Consider the following 18,170-nt stretch of genomic DNA (forward strand, 5'->3'; position numbering starts at 1 on the left):
GATGCTTAGCTAGGTTTCTTATAGAGCCCAAAAACCAACTGCCCAGGAAATGGTACCACCCCCAGTTGGCTGGACCCTTTTGTGTTAACTAAGACAATCAAAATAATCCCTGGAAGACCTGTGCACAGACCAATTTGATAAAGATGATTCTCAACTGAAGATGTTTTCAGTTAACTCTAGGCTGGTCAATGTCTAGTGCTATGATAAAACACCACGGTCAAAAGCAACTTGGAGAAGATGCGGTTTATTTCATGTTTCACTTTCACATCACAGTCTATCACTGAAGGAGTCAGGGTAGGCTCTCAAAACAGGAAATGAAGCAGAAGCCTTGGAGGAATCCTGCTTACTGGTTCGATCCTCATGGCTTACTCAGCTAGCTTTCTTTTTTTTTTTTGGTTTTTCAAGACAGGGTTTCTCTGTGTAGCCCTGGCTGGCCTGGAACTCTGTAGACCAGGCTGGCCTCAAACTCAGAAATCCGCCTGTCTCTGCCTCCCAAGTGCTGGGATTAAAGGCGTGTGCCACCACCGCCCCGGCTCTCAGCTACCTTTGTTATACAACCCTGGACCACATGTCCAGCAGTGGCACCACACCCAGTCAGCTGGACCCTACCACAGCAACCATTATCAGGAAAATTCCCTACAGACTTACTACATGCCAATCTAATGGAGGTGTTTTCTTAGTTAAGATAACCTCTTCCTAGATTTGGCTAGATTTGTGCCAAGCTGATAAAAACCAACCAGCTCAGAAAAGTTAACAGTTAAGGCAAGTCAAGAGGTAACACCTACCAAAAATTCCCAGTGTGACCTAACACTCAGCACATACTCTAGTTCCCATAACTGTGCTTTGTAAAACCTCTTTTCAAAAATGTATCTCATATAGGAAAGTCTTACAGATGTACAAGAGTGCAATCTCCTAACTTGTTCTGTGGGCTGTGAGGGTGAACCTAGTGGAAAGGAAGTGGAATGGAGAGCAAGACCACAGGTCCCCGTGCCTGTCCTGACCAGGCTGAATACAGTCTTAGAGCTGAAGAAGCCCTCGGTAAACCCGTGAGACAGAACAAAGGACCAGAGCACAGGGGGATGGCTGCTTCCTGTCTTCATAGAAATCCACCCCCTGGGTAATCAACCCTAGAATCACAGGCAAGCAAATTAGATTCCATAGGAGAGCATGTGTAATCCCCTCTTTGGCTGTGATTACATAACCGCACCCTTATTGGCTGAAAAGTTGTATGCACAATTAAAGTTAGATCTGCATACTAATACTGGTCTGCAGGGTCTAAAATCAGTGGGTCCTATCTCTGCTTTTCCATTTCTTGGTCTTGGTTCTAACATTTTTTTTCATATCATTTGACCTAATAAAGCAATTTATTACAAATTTATTGCTAATAAAGCAATACTAACCTTAGGCTTAAAAGGGGGTAAGCATGCACATTTATGTCACCAATGTGCTAAAGTATGCACTCTAAAAGCAGCCTACTGGACTTGCATATACATTTGATCCCAGAGCCCAGGAGGTAGGCACAGGTGACTTAGCCTGAATATGAACACTTCAAGGGCCAAAAAAAAAAAAAAAATTAACGTTTAACTAAAGGTGAGTGACCTTAAAAACTCAGTTCCTTCTGGGAGGAGATGGCACACACCTTTAATTCCAAGCTCTGAGTCAGGAGGCAAAGGCAGGTGGATCTCTGAGTTCAAGGCTAGCCTGAACTAGAGTGAGTTCCAGGACAGCCAGGGCTACACAGAGAAGCCCCATCAGGAAAAGCAAAACAAAAACAAAACAACAAAAATAAAAACAAAGAAATTGGTTCCTGAGTTAGGAGTGTAGGTTGTGGTAAGATGCTCCTGCTTAACAAGAGCAATTCACTTTCCCGCATGTCAGAAATAAAACCATGACACACTAAAACCTTGTTCCTTGGTTATGGTTCTAACTGGGACTGATATCCTTGTCTATAAGACTTTTTGAATTAAAAGCATTAAATAAATATTAGATAAGTTTATTCAACTTGACGACTATAATTTAGTCCTTTATATATTTATACATGTTTTAAGCAAATTCACTTGAAATATTATATAAGTATTGTATACACAGACACATTTTCCAGTACCCTCAACTATTTCTTTAAATTTCATTTTTGCTAATGATTGGTAAAAAAGATCTGCTGAAAGTAAGTCTTTGGTAATGTGGTATGGGGGCAGAAGGAGCATATTCCAGCCTTACGACTTTCTCAGTCCTTCAGTGAGCTCTATGTCTGTCTCTTGACCATGTATTTTGCTGGGTTTCCAATTCCCATCAGTGGTGAGACAAAAGGACATTGTTCTTTTTCCCAGACAATTAACTTAGATCCAGTGAACAGTTTCTCCTAAAGACAAATATTAAGAACTTTGTGTTCTGGTATACAGAACTTCATTCAGAATGGCTCCTATTCCTGCTTCAGCAGAAGGCAAAAGAAGTTTCTCCAATATTCCCTTTAAGAATCTAGCTGAGGCCAGGCGGTGGTGGCACACGCCTTTAATCTCAGCACTTGGGAGGCAGAGGCAGGCGGATTTCTGAGTTCGAGGCCAGCCTGGTCTGCAGAGTGAGTTCCAGGACAGCCAGGGCTACAGAGAAACCCTGTCCAAAAAAAAAAAAAAAAAAAAAAAGAATCTAGCTGAGTTCCTGGAAACTTCAAGGCCTTTTTCTATGAAGGGGACCCCTGATAATTTTTAATTCTGATTACCTGGGTTTAGTATAAAGAATAATTATATTCTCCCTTTAAAATATTTTCAAGGGGGCACATACATAGAAAATGCCACTAATCTGCAGTGCATCTAATGATCTATAGTTGGTATGAATTATAAATATAGTCTGAATGTGAATATTCATGATTTACAAAAACCTAAAGCTTAGCTAGGTGGGACTGATAATAAAAAAAATCATTTTATACCGTAATATATATTTACTTATTTAATGTTCAGTTCTTTCACAAGTTTCTACCCCAGTAAACTGTATGTCTTCATAGCACATCCTCCTTCTCTACCCAAGTCAGGTGGTCAAACAGTTTGCTCTAAAATCTCATTCCTCTGAAAGGCTTAAGAACAGTCGGTTTTTCAAAACAGCCTTATTACTCAGCCACATTAGGGCTAAGACAACCATAAATCAAAGGGAAAACCTTTGATCCAATGCCCAGTTGTCTATTAACAAAGCAATAATTCATTTTAGCAAAACAGCCATGAAAATTAAGAAATTTTTCCAAATCTATGGCAGAGGGATTCTTTGCACATACAACACATTACAAATTAATCCTGTTTTCCAAACTCCCCGAGTCATTGGTATGTTAGACAGGCTACAGCAAGTACATGATTAAGAAACATATGATCTCCCTTCCAGAACAGACAAGGAGAAAAGCAACATTCCAGTCTTCAAGCAGTAGTACACTAAGTCAGAAAGGAAGCTCAAAGATGCACGACTATGCTAAAGCACCAGGTTGACCTCTCCTGTTTCGAATTTCTGGAAACTACTGATTTCTAAATCCTGGAAAACCAGCCATTCAACAGACATCAGAAATTTTAGTAACACAGAACCAAAAAGTTGTACAGCTCTGTAGCTACTAGGAGTTGACAGTATTTATTTACATATTCTGAGCAAAAATTCTTCAGATACTGTTTTCTCCAAGTATGGCTTGCCTTTTTTTCTTTTGGAAAAAAAAAGATAACTTTTTAATGGTAATGAAATTAATTTTTTCACGTTTTTAATCTTTATAGAACATATGTTTGTCGTACTCAAAACAGCTTTGCTTACGGAAAGGTTCCAGTGATTTTCTCTCATGTTACTTCTACAAGTTTTAGATTTTTTTAACTCTCAAATTTAGTTTTATGATCCATCTTAGCTTGTATTATGTTCTAAGGCTCCAAGTGCACTCTGTTGCTGCTATGTGAAGAGTGTCTTTTCCCGACCGAGCTGCCTTGCTCCTGTTCCTTTAGTTAGGAGACTGCACTGTCTTTCCAGGTTACCACTCCCTATGTCTATCATTACAACACCCCAGTGCTGACAACAGTCAGGAAATCAGACCTCCTAGGCTTTCCCTCTTTTCAGAGTCCTTGATATTTATGACGGTTCTTTGTATTTCCTTATTTGTTTTTGTTTTTTTTTTTTGAATCAACTTGTTAAATCCTAAATCAAATAAAACTATGATTCTGACAAGGATAATCAGAGATTAAAACAAAGTTTTCTAATCCGTGAACATGATATATCTGTTCATTCTTTTGCAACACTCTCTTGTAAGTTCTCAGAGTACAAGCCTTGCACACATCTTATTAAATTCATCCTGATGTTTTTATACTTTATGCCACTATCACAGAAATTTTTCAACTTCAAAATATTTGCTGCTAGTATATATGGTTGTGATTTTTCTATATTCACTTTGATTCCTACAACCTGAATAAACTCAATTCTTGGTTTTAGTAGTTCTTTTTAATAAATTCTTAGAATTTTCTACATAAATATGTACACTGAAAAGATAGTGTACACACAGTTGTAACACAGGAAGCTTGTAACACAGGAAGTGGGTGCACCCAGGAACACTGTATATCTTAAATGTGCTCAGCTTCTTTCCTGATATCATCTCCATTCTACACCACACCACAAATATTTTCAGGAGCAGAAATACATGAACTAAACACATCAATGCTAAACTCTAATTCTTAGGGATCTTCTTATATCAGAAGATAAAATTATCCTAAATATGACTGCCCACAGAATTCTCCTCATTTCTTTTTAATCTTGGGCCTGAGTACATCACTAGTCTTTGAAATATTCACTTTACAAAAGATCAAGATCAGACATCTGAAGTTCTATCATCAATCACTTGGACCTCTTGTGAAACCTAGACCAAAAAAATTGCTTGAGTGGGTAGAGAACAGACTATGAAAGTTTGCTAAAAAGTCTGCAATTCTCTGCACTCAAAATCCTCACATTTACCATTCAACATATGTGAACACAATGCTTGCACATGATTCAGATAGCTTTACAAAATGTGTAAATGAAGTAAAACTTTAAATACGTTCTCTATATGGTAGCTAAATACTATGATAGTTAAACAGAGTTCTAGCTGATACATCAAACAGACAATATTGATAAATACACATGGCCTGGATATTAACCTATAGATCCTTTTTTTTAAAAAAAATGAAGAGTATAAGGAAGTATTGTAGGACCAACAAGATGGCTTAAAGGCACCAACCCAGTGACCTGAGTTTAATTCCAAGACACACATAACGGGAAGAGGGAACCAACTTGTATAAGTTGTCCTCTGACGGCTACATGTATATCATGGTGTATACACACATACACACACACACATTCAATTAAGGGGTTGGAAGTGGCAAGATAGTTCAGCAGGTAAAAGTGCTTACCACAGATGCCTGCCACCCTGAGTTTATTACCACAAATCCCAGAAATATATATAAAGCCGGAAAAAGATGACCACCAATTAAAACATGCGCATATACCCACCACAGCACGTGTACACAGGTTTGTACGTACATGCGCGCGCACACACCCACACACACACAGGCACAACTTGAAATAATCTTAAAGTATTTTTAGGAGCCTGGGGAGATGGCTCAGTAAGGTTTGGAAAAAAAAAAAAATGGAGACCTGATTTCAAAATCCCAGCATCCACATAAAAAGAGATGGCTGTGTGTTTGTAACTCTAGCATTGGAGAACAAACAGGCAGATTCCAAGGACCTTGCTAGCCAACCAGCCCAGCCTCAACAGCAAGCCTCCAAGTCAGTGAGAAACCCTGTCTCAAGGGAATAAAGTAGAGAGAGCTATCCTCTTCTGTCTTACCCGTCCACAGAGATGCATATACCTGCACACTTACATACATACGCCACACATACCTACACAAAATAAAGCTACATTATCAACTGAGTTATACCTCTAGACTAAGTTGATGCTATTAAAATAACAATAGTAAGGAAATGGAGAGATGGCTCAGTAAGAACACTTGGTACTCCTGTAGAGGAATGAGGTTCAGTTCCTGATATACATGGCTCACAGTTGTCTATAACTCCAATGCCAGCAGATCCAACCCCCTCTTCTGGCCTCCATAAACACATGCAGGTAAAGCACTCATATACAAAAAGTAAAATTAAAACTTGAAATATTTTTGTTTAAACGAAAACATTTTAAAGGGGAAGAAGGCTTGGAGGTGAAAATCAACTGAAAGAAGTGGAGAACTGTTGAACTCCAATCATCCAAGGAAGCATGATGGTGAGAAGGCTTTAAAAACAAAAGGATGCTAGGCAGTGGTGGTGCACGCCTTTAATCCCAGCACTTGGGAGGCAGAGGCAGGCGGATTTCTGAGTTCGAGGCCAGTCTGGTCTACAGAGTGAGTTCCAGGACAGCCCGGGCTATAAAGAGAAACCCTGTCTGGGGGGAGGGGGGGAGGGGAGGACTCTTCAATTTATAATATTCCTGCAAGGTTTATGATACAGCTTGAAATTATTTAAGAGAATACTAGGTAAGCTGATTCACCAAAACCTAAATTTTCAGTAAAAGCAAGTTTTATAAGATATAAACATTTAAAGCTAGAGGGTTGGCTCAGTCAGAAGAAGCACTGTCACGCACACTCATGATAAGTTCAGATCCCCAAGAGCCACATAAAAGTCCAGGCATGGCAGAGCTGTCTGTGATTCCAGTGCTGGGGAGACCAGAGATCTCTGTGGCATTCTAGCCAACTAGACTACTAACAAACTAGGCTGTGGAGACAGCCCAGACATCCCAAGGCTTCAACATGCCTTTTATGATATACACTGGAACACATATTACCAATTATGATGGGCAGTCTCTAAGATCACCCTCAGATTCAGCAATTTGCTAGAGGACTCAAAGAATTCAACATGGAGTTATATTTGATGCTGCTATGACTTATCACAGAAAAAAGATAGCAAGCACAATCAGCTAAGGGCATCGGGAGTAAGGAGTTTTCTTCCACTGGGAAGACACCACTGGATTATTGTAGCCATGGGTTTTAACAATACAGGAACTATCAGAGATGGTCACTAGAGACTCATTGCCTGAGGCACTGTTGGTTCTGGCCAAGCAGACACTGTCTTGTACACATGCAAATGAAAAGGTACGGGGTGGGGGTGGGGTGGGGGAGACATCTATTCAGAAACATTCTGGGAACAATAAGAGATTCATTATTACTACACATACAGAGACCACCCCAGAATCCTAGTTCTTGGTTGCCAAGCAAGAACAGACTGCAAATCAGGCAACTCTCTGCACACCAGCAGATTGGTAGATTCTTAGAGCTCCATGTACCTCCTTCCTATTCTGACTCTCAGGTCCTAAAAAAGGATGTGAAATATAGTAGTCACCTAACCCTTTTCTTAAATAACATTTAAAACAAAGAAGAAAAAGAAGAAGGAAGAAGGAAAGAAGAAGAAGAAGAAGCAGCAGCAGCAGCAGCAGCAGCCCTGGTTCCACTGCTTCTAGGCTATATAGCACTGGTAAAGCAATTTAGATTCTAGACTGTCTCCTCATCAGTAAACAGATGAAAGGAGCAGCCCCTTGAAATGCTGGTTTGAGAACTAAATACTATATCTAATATATGTACAGCATTTGCTAGAAGAAACATTTACAATTAGGATAATATATAACCTTTACCTAAGTTACACTGTAGCTACACCTCTAAAGTTCTCATGAATCTGCGGGTCTTGCACAGATCTGACATTAACTGATAAGGGTTGCATGTCTACTGAAATATTTAACTAGCTTATGGACAAGACTTGAAAAACTTTGTACAGAAACAATGATATTTGAAATGGTACTTAATCTTCATGATGGTGTGCTGTGGTGTGAATGTAGTCTGACCATCAAGGACTCGTTCTGAAAGCTTAGTCTTCAGTGTGATGACGTGAGAGCTAGTGGAACTTTAAGTTCTAGCTTACCCACACAAACACGTTGGCCTGAATTTAATCTCTAGCACACATATAAAAAGCTAGCACAGAGCTGCATGCTTACTTAAGACCGAGGAGGTGCAGACAGGTGAATCCCTACAGCTCACTTTGCCTATCCAAATCTGCAAGCCCCAGCTGTCAGCCTCAAACTGCAAAGCAGAAGGCTCCTGAAGAATGACAACCAAGGCTGACCTCTGGCTGTACACATATACACGTACATACACATATTCTCACACACACACACACACACACACACACACACACACACAAATAGGTGAATACATCATTAGAATTACTCTCCTTTAAAGGCAGTTCTCACCAGATCTTAATTAGTTCCTGTGAGTGTGAGTTGTTATAATAAAAACAAACCTACAGCCTCCCACTGTCTTCCCGTTTAGGTGATCTCGCCCTACAAGCTATCACACACCCCATTTGATACAGACAAGGGGCCCTCCCTACAGCCTCTCAAACTATGTGCTCTTTCCTTTAAAGTATCAAACCTCAACTGTTTGGTGATAGCAGCAGAAAAACTAATATTGTCCAGAAAACACTGACCTATCCTACCAGCAAAATTGTATTTGTTATGGGAAATCTTTACGGTGGTCAGCTCACAGGGCAGTCAACTTTTCTCTAGATTACAACTTAACTAAAACACCCTCTCAATTTCTTTGATCTTCCTTGAGAAAACTGAAAACTAAGGAAGAAAACAATGGCTGGATTCTGCCCAGCAAAAGATCACTAGTAGTGGTACCATTAGCAGTAAGGAAAACAAGCTTGAGTCTGTGATTTATAGAACCAGAACGGCAAATGTTTTACAGTCTTAGTGACAAGTAGGATTCAAGTTCTGTAAAGGTCAGTAACACTTATATTGGGGGTTGGTAAGGATTCCAATCTTTCAGGATCGTGTGTGTGTGTGTGTGTGTGTGTGTGTGTGTGTGAGAGAGAGAGAGAGACAGAGACAGAGACAGAGACAAAGAGAGAGAGAGAGAGAGAGAGAACAAGAGAAAGAAAGAGAAAGAAAGAGAAATAGGGACAGAGACAGAGAATTCGAGTGTGTAAGAATGTGTGTGTGTGTGTGTGTGTGTGTAACTATCTTTGTGAGAAAGTGTATCTGTGTGAGAGAGAATGAGGATAATGTGTAAGAGTGTGCATGTGCATTTTACAGGAAAACTACTGGTATATAATTCTCCACTGATGAAGTCAAGTAATAAGAGAATACTGCAAGTAATTTTTAAGGACAAAAAGTTAGGGGGAGAAAAATATACAGTTCAAGTTTTAAAATAGTATGTCACAGAGGGACCAGTGGTTTCCGCTGGTCAGATTTCCAGCTCTGATATGAGGAATCTACACATGATTATCAGATCAGTAGAATCCTGAGAGTGATAGATCTACAAAGACCAAGTTTCAACATTTGAGGGAACTTTCAGATTTACAACTTTTTAAAAATGAAGTATTAAAAAAAAAACCCAAAAAAACAGAAATAGTAAAGTATGGTTTTGTTTTAATCCCAGGTGTGGGGATCTGGGGCTGCTTCAGAGCAGCTAACTGTGATTTGCCTCATAGTTTGAGGCATGAGTGGCATGGTTTTACTGGCTGCAATTCTGGGAACTTTTCAGGAGGTATATAAAATGTTAGGACTCCAAGAGGCAGAGTTGGTGGTTGGTGGTCATGGTGTGTTAGTAACTGGGCTCCAAGAAGAAACAAGAAAGAAATTAGATTCATAGATCTCTCTCCCCTCTATCCTTCTTTCTCTCCTATAGGGGGTAAAGTGGGAAAGAGGTAAAGGGTGGGAAAAAGGAAGAACCTACAAAGTAGAAAGACCAACTACAAGCAAAAAAGAAACAAGAAAAAATAAATTAGATTTAGAGATCTCTGTATTCCCCCCCCCCCCAAGATCCTTCTTTCTCTCTTATCTAGTAACAGGAGACCCAGGAGTAATAGGCCCAGGATGGGAAGACAAAGGGAGGGACAAAAGAAAACCCCACATAGTAGCAAAGACTGATTACACACCTCTGTGCATATAAATTAATTCTGTAAGCATAAACATCAGCTCCTCAGGGTAAACTTTATTTTTCAGAAAAGTTCTTTTACAAACGTTTGCTCTAACAAGGTTAAAATAACAAACACACTAAAACATGTTCTCTAACCCCCCTGCCCTGGTTAACTCTTGGGACTGGCTCTTGCAAGCAAACATGCTCAGCTGTTTCTACTCTCTGAAGAGATTAGAAAGCAAAGACTCCCCAAAAGGCAAGGTGTCTGAACATATTAGAGTCAGCCAATTTTAGGGATGTGAAAAGCACAAGTGCAGCTTGAGCCATCCCACTACAGTAGAAACTACTGACAAAAGTGTCTAGTAGTGTCCCCATCTTCTCACTTAGTCACCAACTGAGAGAGTGAAAGGCAGCTATGGCAGTCAGGCGATGACAACACCAACATGACTCGGTCAGAGTCCAAAATGACTCCTGAGTTTTAACTTCCTGAAGGTCGTTCAATGATCCCTTAAACTCCTAACAAAAACTAGATGCAGTGGCTCTGTATCTACCCCCTGCTCTACATCCTGGTTCATACACTAGCATTACATGAAGCACAACCCTCTTACCCTCAGCCTCTGACTACTGGTAAAAATCATCTCACTCAGTGACTCCCTTACATCTCAATCAAATCTGATCATTTCTAAAGACAGCTAATCAAAATCAAATCGCTATACAGAAACCACTTCTACCTTCCACATACCGTACCCTGGGTATATACAGCTATATCCTCTAACTCTTGCTCTAGCTAGTGAAAGCCCACTGTACCTTCAACTCACAAGGCTCCTGACTCACTCACGGGATTCCTCCAAACGCCATTCCCTTTTACAATGTACTCTCATTCACACACCCAACTCCCTGACTCTGAGTCTGTTCATTCTCACACTCATTCCTACAGCCAAAAGGTATTTGCTGAGTTCCATTTACCTATCAAACATCATTCACTGTGGTAAGGGCTGAAGAAGCTACTCTGAACACGATAAGACTTCTTCAAAGCTGTCATTCAATAGAAACATGGAGTGCCCAATCATTACTTCAGTGATGTTCTAATTTTAATTGTGGTAAGATTTAGGACAGTGTCACAAGTGACCAAATGAAAGTAAACTTAGTCTGGGAGGATGAAGGGGAACCGTTTCCTTAGAAAGAATGTTTAAAGTCGGGCGGTGGTGGCGCACGCCTTTAATCCCAGCACTTGGGAGGAAGAGGCAGGCAGATCTCTGAGTTCGAGGCTAGCCTGGTCTACAGAGTGAGTTCCAGGACAGCCAGGGCTACACAGAGAAACCCTGTCTCGAAAAACCAAAAAAAAAAAAAAAAAAAAGAATGTTTAAGCAAAATGTAAAGATGAGCAAAAGCTGAAACAACAGAAAGCCAGAAGGCTCATACTTAGGACTAGCGCAAAGGCTTTGAGGCAGCGCTCTAGGAATCAAGCGCCGGTAAGCAAAGGTCAAGGCTCAGGGAAAGGGCTAGAAAGAAACAGAAGGTACCTTCTTATAGCTGCTACCATTACACTTAGCACAGAGTTTCAGAATCACTCATTTGCAAATATTCAGTCTCTGTTAGACATACTCCTTTAAGTCTTACAAAAGTTTCTGTCCCAAAACATAATCCAGCTTTTAACTGTCCTTAAGACCTATGGAATAAAGAAGTCTTTGAATTAAGCAAGCAGCTTACCCTTTGAATACTACAAAGTCTGAACAAAATTAACTCTAGAGTTCAAAAACTTGAGTCTCTGACTGCCCTAAAACTTACTGAGAAGAGAATCATTTTCATTCCAATTTTTGCATATTTAAAAAAATCAAAGCCAGTATTACTTATGATTGAAGCTTTAAATTCTGAAAACTAAATTTAAGATGGCAACTTTAGGATGACTTCTCATCACTACTGCCCAAACTGCCACCAATTAATAACCATGAGATCCGCTTTAAACTCCTACAGTCACAGCGAGAGCCAGAGACAGATAACTCCATCTGGCAGTTCTTACTCTCCATTTGTACAATGTATTAGAGAACAGGGTCAAGAGCAGGAACAGAACCTGTGCCATCATGTCCTCCTTCCTTATGACTACTGTCAGTACCGGAAATACAAGCTAATGACTAAGAAAATGTCAAAATCCAGCTGGCGTCCCTCTGCTAATTATCATCAGGTAACATGAGAAACTAAGCTTTCCTTTAGGTCCATGTTCTCAAAGAATAATGGGCAAACTTTTTTTTTAAAAGTAAGAAAACAGAACTTTACCACATACATTTACTATGATTACAGGCATATATAACAATAAATTCAAAATCATACAAAAAGCCAAGGATTCTACTATAAAAATATGCCAAAATGGGCTTGCCCATACCAAAGGCACAAAAACTCTATAAAGTTATACAGTGTGTAGTAATGCATGCTCAGGAAAGAAAGATAGGAAAATTACAAGACTGAGGCTAACTAAGATGACAGACTCATCTCACAAAGGGGGAGGGATGTAACAGTGGTAAAATGCTTGCATATGGAATCAACGGTGTTTGATCCACAGTGTACACAAACATAACACACACACCTATAAAACCTAAGTAAGATATGAAATGGTCATACCAGTGAATATTTCCTGAAGTCTCAAGATAAAACAATAATTTACAAAAAATATTTTGTACAAATTATAAAGATAATTTACAAAAACATTATTCTAGACTTGGAAGAAACTCATAATCTTTCTAAATCCCTGACAACAGATTCCACAGCCTTCAAGTGGAACCCTTGAACCATTGATACTAGTCTATCCTACTTTCCCACTTCTCAAGAAAGAAGGAAAGACTAATGAAGGGACTAAACAGAAGCAAAATAAAAAGCTTAAAAAGCTATTCACTCCATACACATGGACTGGTTTCAGTGGTTCCACAACAGTGATCAAAACAGTTGCTGCCTACTCTTCAGAAGTAAAACTTCTTTACCCAATTAGAGAGGAATGTAATTGTTTTCCTTCTATCTCCCAAAAACAGTAAATTAAAAAAAAAAAAGATGCTAACACATTTAATGAAAATCTGATTGTCTGCAATACTCTTTTGGAGAAAGAACTTTGAAATTTTTAAGTTACTTCTATTCATGAAAGGAAATTACTGACTTGTATATAATTCTTTCACAAGCGTGTTTGGGTCTTCACGTGTCTCTGTACCACCTGCATGCCTGGTGGCTACAGGGGCCAGCAGAGGTCATGGGACCTGCTGGAACTGGAGTTACAGAGTGAGCTAGTTGGGTGATGGGAATCAAACCCAGGTCCTCAAGAAGAGCAGCCAGTTCTCTTAACCTAGACCATCTCTGCAGCCCTGAGTCGCTTGCTCTTAGTCACAGCTTACCAGTTAACCGCATCTTTACTTAACTACTAGGACTTAAGATGAACCGTAATCTAAGTCTGGCCCCTTCTTTTTTCCTTAGCTTCTAATAACCTTGTGTTGTTTTTTTTTTTTTTGAGTGTTTTACAAGTAAACAGGTAAGAGAGTGACTGAGCTTCAACACAGAATAGTATTTTCAAATAACCACATGCAGAATCAAGTACCAAGCAAGTAAATAAACATTACTACAAAAATCAGGCGTGCCTTTTCTTTTAAATCCCTTGCCTAACGATTACATGGGATAACTAACTACACAGCTGACTCAGTCAAGTTACTATAATATTGTAAAGGGCGTCATAAAAATTCTAATTCAAGTGTATACATGTGATTTCGTCCAGTAAGCCAGTAACTGTTATGACACAAGAGAGAATACTGATGTTATGAGACTCAATTTATTCAAATACCACTCAGCCTACTGCAATGGACTCTTGCTCCGTGTTGAGAGAAAACAGTAAAAACTCAAAAAAAGTATGTTAAACAATGCAGAAATCTTAAGCACCATTCACAATGGCTATCTCTGCTATGACCAACAACCTATTTTCAGAGAATAATCAAATAAGTGTACTTACAATTAAGTATTTTCCTAACTACATACAAAGTAGATTTTTAAATCTGCAACATGCCTCTCCATATTACTTACATTAGAAATAAATCACATCTCCAAACCAAACGTTCTCAGCTAAAAATAGTGTATCTATTTCAAAGGCTCAAGAAGAAACCTCTACTTGAACTAAAATTAATGGGTTTCTTCTTCTTCTTCTCTGTATCTTTAAAATGCACCTTCCACACTTATGAAGCAGACAGATCAGTGTCCACAAATTCTCCAGTGGGTCGTCTGGGAGAAAGAATCTAACAACTGAACTCTTCATGAACATAGCCCACTTTCCAAAGGACACATGCAGTCAAATTCCTCACTTTAATATCCAGAGGGGTGTGTGTGTGTGTCTGTAAGAGACAGAGACAGAGACAGAGACAGAGAGAGAGAGAGAGAGAGAGAGAGAGAGAGAGAGAGAATGAATGAATGAATATACACATAATGAAAACCCTTTCTCGATTATGTTATGCAGTGACATTTCAGACCACCCCAAAACACCGTCCTTTTTTCAGAAACAGAAGTTAACGCCCTGTTCAAGAGCGGTCAGGTGGACAGACAAGTAGGGCTCCATCTGGGACACCGCATCACTAGGGAAGGGGAGGACGCGGTCTCATGGGAGGGAGGGACAGAGGAAGGGAGGGTCCACAAGGGGACTGGGACCTATGGGCGGCTCCACCCACGGAGTAGCTGAGGCTGAGGCAGGAGGGCTCCCACAGCCCTATCAGCACCGCCCAGCCGGCGCCCCGAGGCGGTGGCAGCGTCGCGACGCCGGCTCGGAAGCCGGAGGCTGAGGCCGCGACCTCTGTGCGTGCGGAGAGCCTGAGGTCGCCCGTCCTGCCGGGAGGGCCGGCGCGGATGAGACGCCGCGGAGGGTGGGAAGGTCACGGCCGCAGAAGGCCCCGGCCGAGCGGCCACCGAGCCCGCGCGCTACCTTTGGCCTCGCAGTCGGCGCAGTACTTGTTGTCCTCCTCCCTCAGCAGTTTGGACAGGATGAGCTGGTGCTGCTCGTTCAGCTTCTGAGCCTTCTCCCGACAGGAGCGTGTCGCCATGTCGGCGGCGGGGCGGCGGGCCGGGACGCGGGCAGGCGGGCGGGCGGACGGACGGCGCTGGCGAGGCCGGGCGGGCGAAGGCACCTAGCGCCGCTGGGGCCGCGGGTGGACTTGGCCCAGGAAACGGTGGCGGCGGCGGCGGCCGGGGCAGCGCCGACGTGTCCCGCCTCCTCGCCGGGCCCGCCGCACGCTCCGCCCGAGCTAGCGAGGGGCGGGGCGGGAAGAGCCGCGGCTTCCGGGAGGACGGAGCGGTGGGCGCTGCGCATGCGCCCAGCTGCCCGCGTGCCGGGTGTCTCCCAAAGTGATTCCCGAGAGGCGTCTGGCGCTCTCCAGGGCGAGTTTCCCTGGTCTTGACACCTGATCGTCGCTTGAAGTCTCTAGGGACCTGAAAATGGAAGAATTTTTTTTTTTACCGGGAAGTGACTTTCACTTGTTTCCTTTGCATTTGCCTGCGCAGCCCTGAAAATGTTCAAATTATAGTTATATTGGGTAGAGGCATCCCATGTTTGTTCATGGGAAGTTTGGAAATAGATACGGACGGAGTGAAATGGGGCTAAAAGTGTCTTACATTTTAGGGAAAAGTAGACAGTGCTTTGGGGATAACATTTATTGAATGACTACTCTGTGTAATAAACTATTCACTTGTATAACCCTACCGCTCTCAACGGTATTGATAGCTTCATATACAGAAAAATGAGGCAAAAGAGTCAAATCACTTAGCCATGCTATAAGAGGAACAGTTAAAAACCAAGCAATAAAACCCATCTAGGAAGAGGGAAAGTGATTAAAAAGCAAAATATTAAAGGGATGTCACTTTAAGAAATCATGTACTGCTGAGATCCCTTCCCTGGGAGAAACTTAAGCCTGTTCCTTCTCCTAAGGTCCCAAAGACAAACTTAGGTGTGATTCCAACGAAGTTAACCCAGGAGAACCAATGAGCTTGTTAGGCTTAAACTTAAAGAGTAACTGGTAGGGGGTGTGGATAGGAATATGTGTGGCCCTAAAATAGCCATGCTGGAAGGTCTGCAACCAATAAGAATGATGAATTCTCCTTGGCTACCTAACATGGAACTCCCTTCATTTTCCTCCACCTATATCCTCTACCCCTTCTCTAAGACCAGATAGAAGCAGGGCAGAATCTCGTACAAATGACTGAATAGTCTGGTAAGGGTTCCTTCCATAAGCCTCTCTGTCCCCTTCTGTGATGGAAGGTAAATAGTCAACAGGCCCAACTGTGATGGTCCTTTGCAAGAAGGCCATTCACAACTCTCCTGAAGACTGGCAGTGTGTTTCAGAAGATGTTCCTACACAACACGATGTAGACAACATGTCTTCCCTGCAAGAAAAGTTGGCTTTAAAAAAGAAGATATTCTCAATTATAGCCCATCAGGTTCACTAAGGTTGAACTCAGCGAAACAGTTGGAATGAATTGGCTTGCTCTGTAATGATATTAGCAATACTATGTGGGTCTTATGTAAGCAGAATAAACATACCCCGGCCTGTGGTAGGAGGGATGTTCAGATTGGCAGGAAGCAGGGTTCTCTGTGGTACACTCTACCTATCCCTCTTGGGCTTAAGAGTCCAGAGAGATGAAAGTCAATCATGGTGGGGAAGCATTGGCAGTAGTGAGCAGAAGACACGGTTACTGGAGCAGAAGCTGGGGGCCATCTTGGGATAGCTACCAGGAAGCAGAGAGAGCATCCTGGGGACATAGAGAGACTTTACAACTCAAATCCTGACACAAATGGCATACTTTCTCAGCAAGGCCACGGCTCCTAAATTTACCCAAACAGTGTCACTAACTAGGGACCAATTATTCAAATATCTGAGCTTAGGGAGGACATTCTCATTAAAACCACCACAATATGGCAACAAGATGTTCCAGGCGACACACAAGAATGTAGTTTAGCAACCTGGAATTCCACTTGGCTCAGGTTTTTATAGTTATAGATTTAGATATAGGTATAGGTATAGATCCCTCTCCCTTTAAAAAAAAATAAAAATTATTAATTCCTTAAGAATTTCATACATACAATGCATTTTTATTGTATCACACACATACATTCCTCCTCTACCTCCTCTCCAACCCTCTGATCTGCTCTGTGTGTGTGTGTGTGTGTTTTGAAGTTTTGTTTTAGTAAAACTCAGCAAATCTTTTTTTGTACTGCCCATATGCTCATGTCTGTAGGGTTCTCCGATAGAACAGTGGTTCTCAACCCTCCTAGTACTGCAACCCTTGAATATAGTTCCTCGTGTTGTCATGACCCCCACCCATAAAATTATTTTTGTTCCTACTTTATAACTGTGATTTTGCTACTGTTACCAGTCATAATCTAAATGTGGTTTGAATATTCTTGGTCCAGGGAGTGGCACTATTAGGAGGTGTGGCCTTGTTGGAGTAGGTGTGGCCCTGTTGGAGGAAGTGTGTCACTGTGGGGGTGAGCTTTGAGAATCTTTTCCTAACTGCCTGAAAAACAGTCTTCTACTGACTGCTTTTGGATCAAGATGTAAAACTTTTGGCTCCGCCCAGTGGTGGTGGCGCACGCCTTTAATCCCAGCACTTGAGAGGCAGAGGCAGGCAGATTTCTGAGTTCGAGGCCAACCTGGTCTACAGAGTGAGTTCCAGGACAGCCAGCCAGGGTTACACAGAGAAACCCTGTCTCGGAAAACAACAACAACAACTCTTGGCTTCTTCTCCAGCACCATGTCTGCCTAGACGCTGCCATGCTTCCTGCCATGATGATAATGGACTGAACCTCTGAACCTGAAAGCCAACCCCAATTAAATGTTGTCCCTTATAAGAGTTGCCTTGGTCATGGAGTCTCTTCTCAGCAATGACAACCCTAACTAAAACAGTCTGGGTAAGAGCAGGGGGTTATCCAGCCTAATCAAGTTTTGAGAACATGTACAATAAGACAAACCATGTCTCCAAGTGAAGTTTTAGGAAGAATCTCTTATTTATCATCTTATACCTATGCATAATTGGGCATTCTTATTACTAAAATTGGATGTATTATGGGAGGGGACATGTGCAGTGAGCAAAAGACTACATGAACTTTATTCTTAGTAACCAAAAGCCTCTTCCTCTTGAACTCCATAGAAGAAAATCCAAATACCAATTGGAGCCCGTGAGGATCCTCGTTCATGTGGCCCACTAGTCTCCTGTACTGTGTTCTAA

General features: G+C 41.5%; 1 protein-coding gene across 2 annotated transcripts in view; it reads right to left on the minus strand.

The window, feature by feature from the left end:
- Smap1 (small ArfGAP 1) overlaps positions 1–15,011 on the minus strand; it is a 76,539-nt gene extending 61,528 nt beyond the window's left edge. For both annotated transcript variants that reach the window (XM_028767233.1, XM_028767234.1), the window contains exon 1: positions 14,875–15,011. In XM_028767233.1, coding sequence (XP_028623066.1) covers positions 14,875–14,992 — 118 coding nt within the window. In that variant the 5' untranslated portion in view covers positions 14,993–15,011. The remainder of the gene's footprint in view (positions 1–14,874) is intronic.
- Positions 15,012–18,170: the final 3,159 nt, after the last annotated feature.

This window comes from Grammomys surdaster, unplaced genomic scaffold, assembly GCF_004785775.1.
Source record: "Grammomys surdaster isolate TR1022 unplaced genomic scaffold, NIH_TR_1.0 171, whole genome shotgun sequence".
Classification (NCBI taxonomy): Eukaryota; Metazoa; Chordata; class Mammalia; order Rodentia; family Muridae; genus Grammomys; species Grammomys surdaster.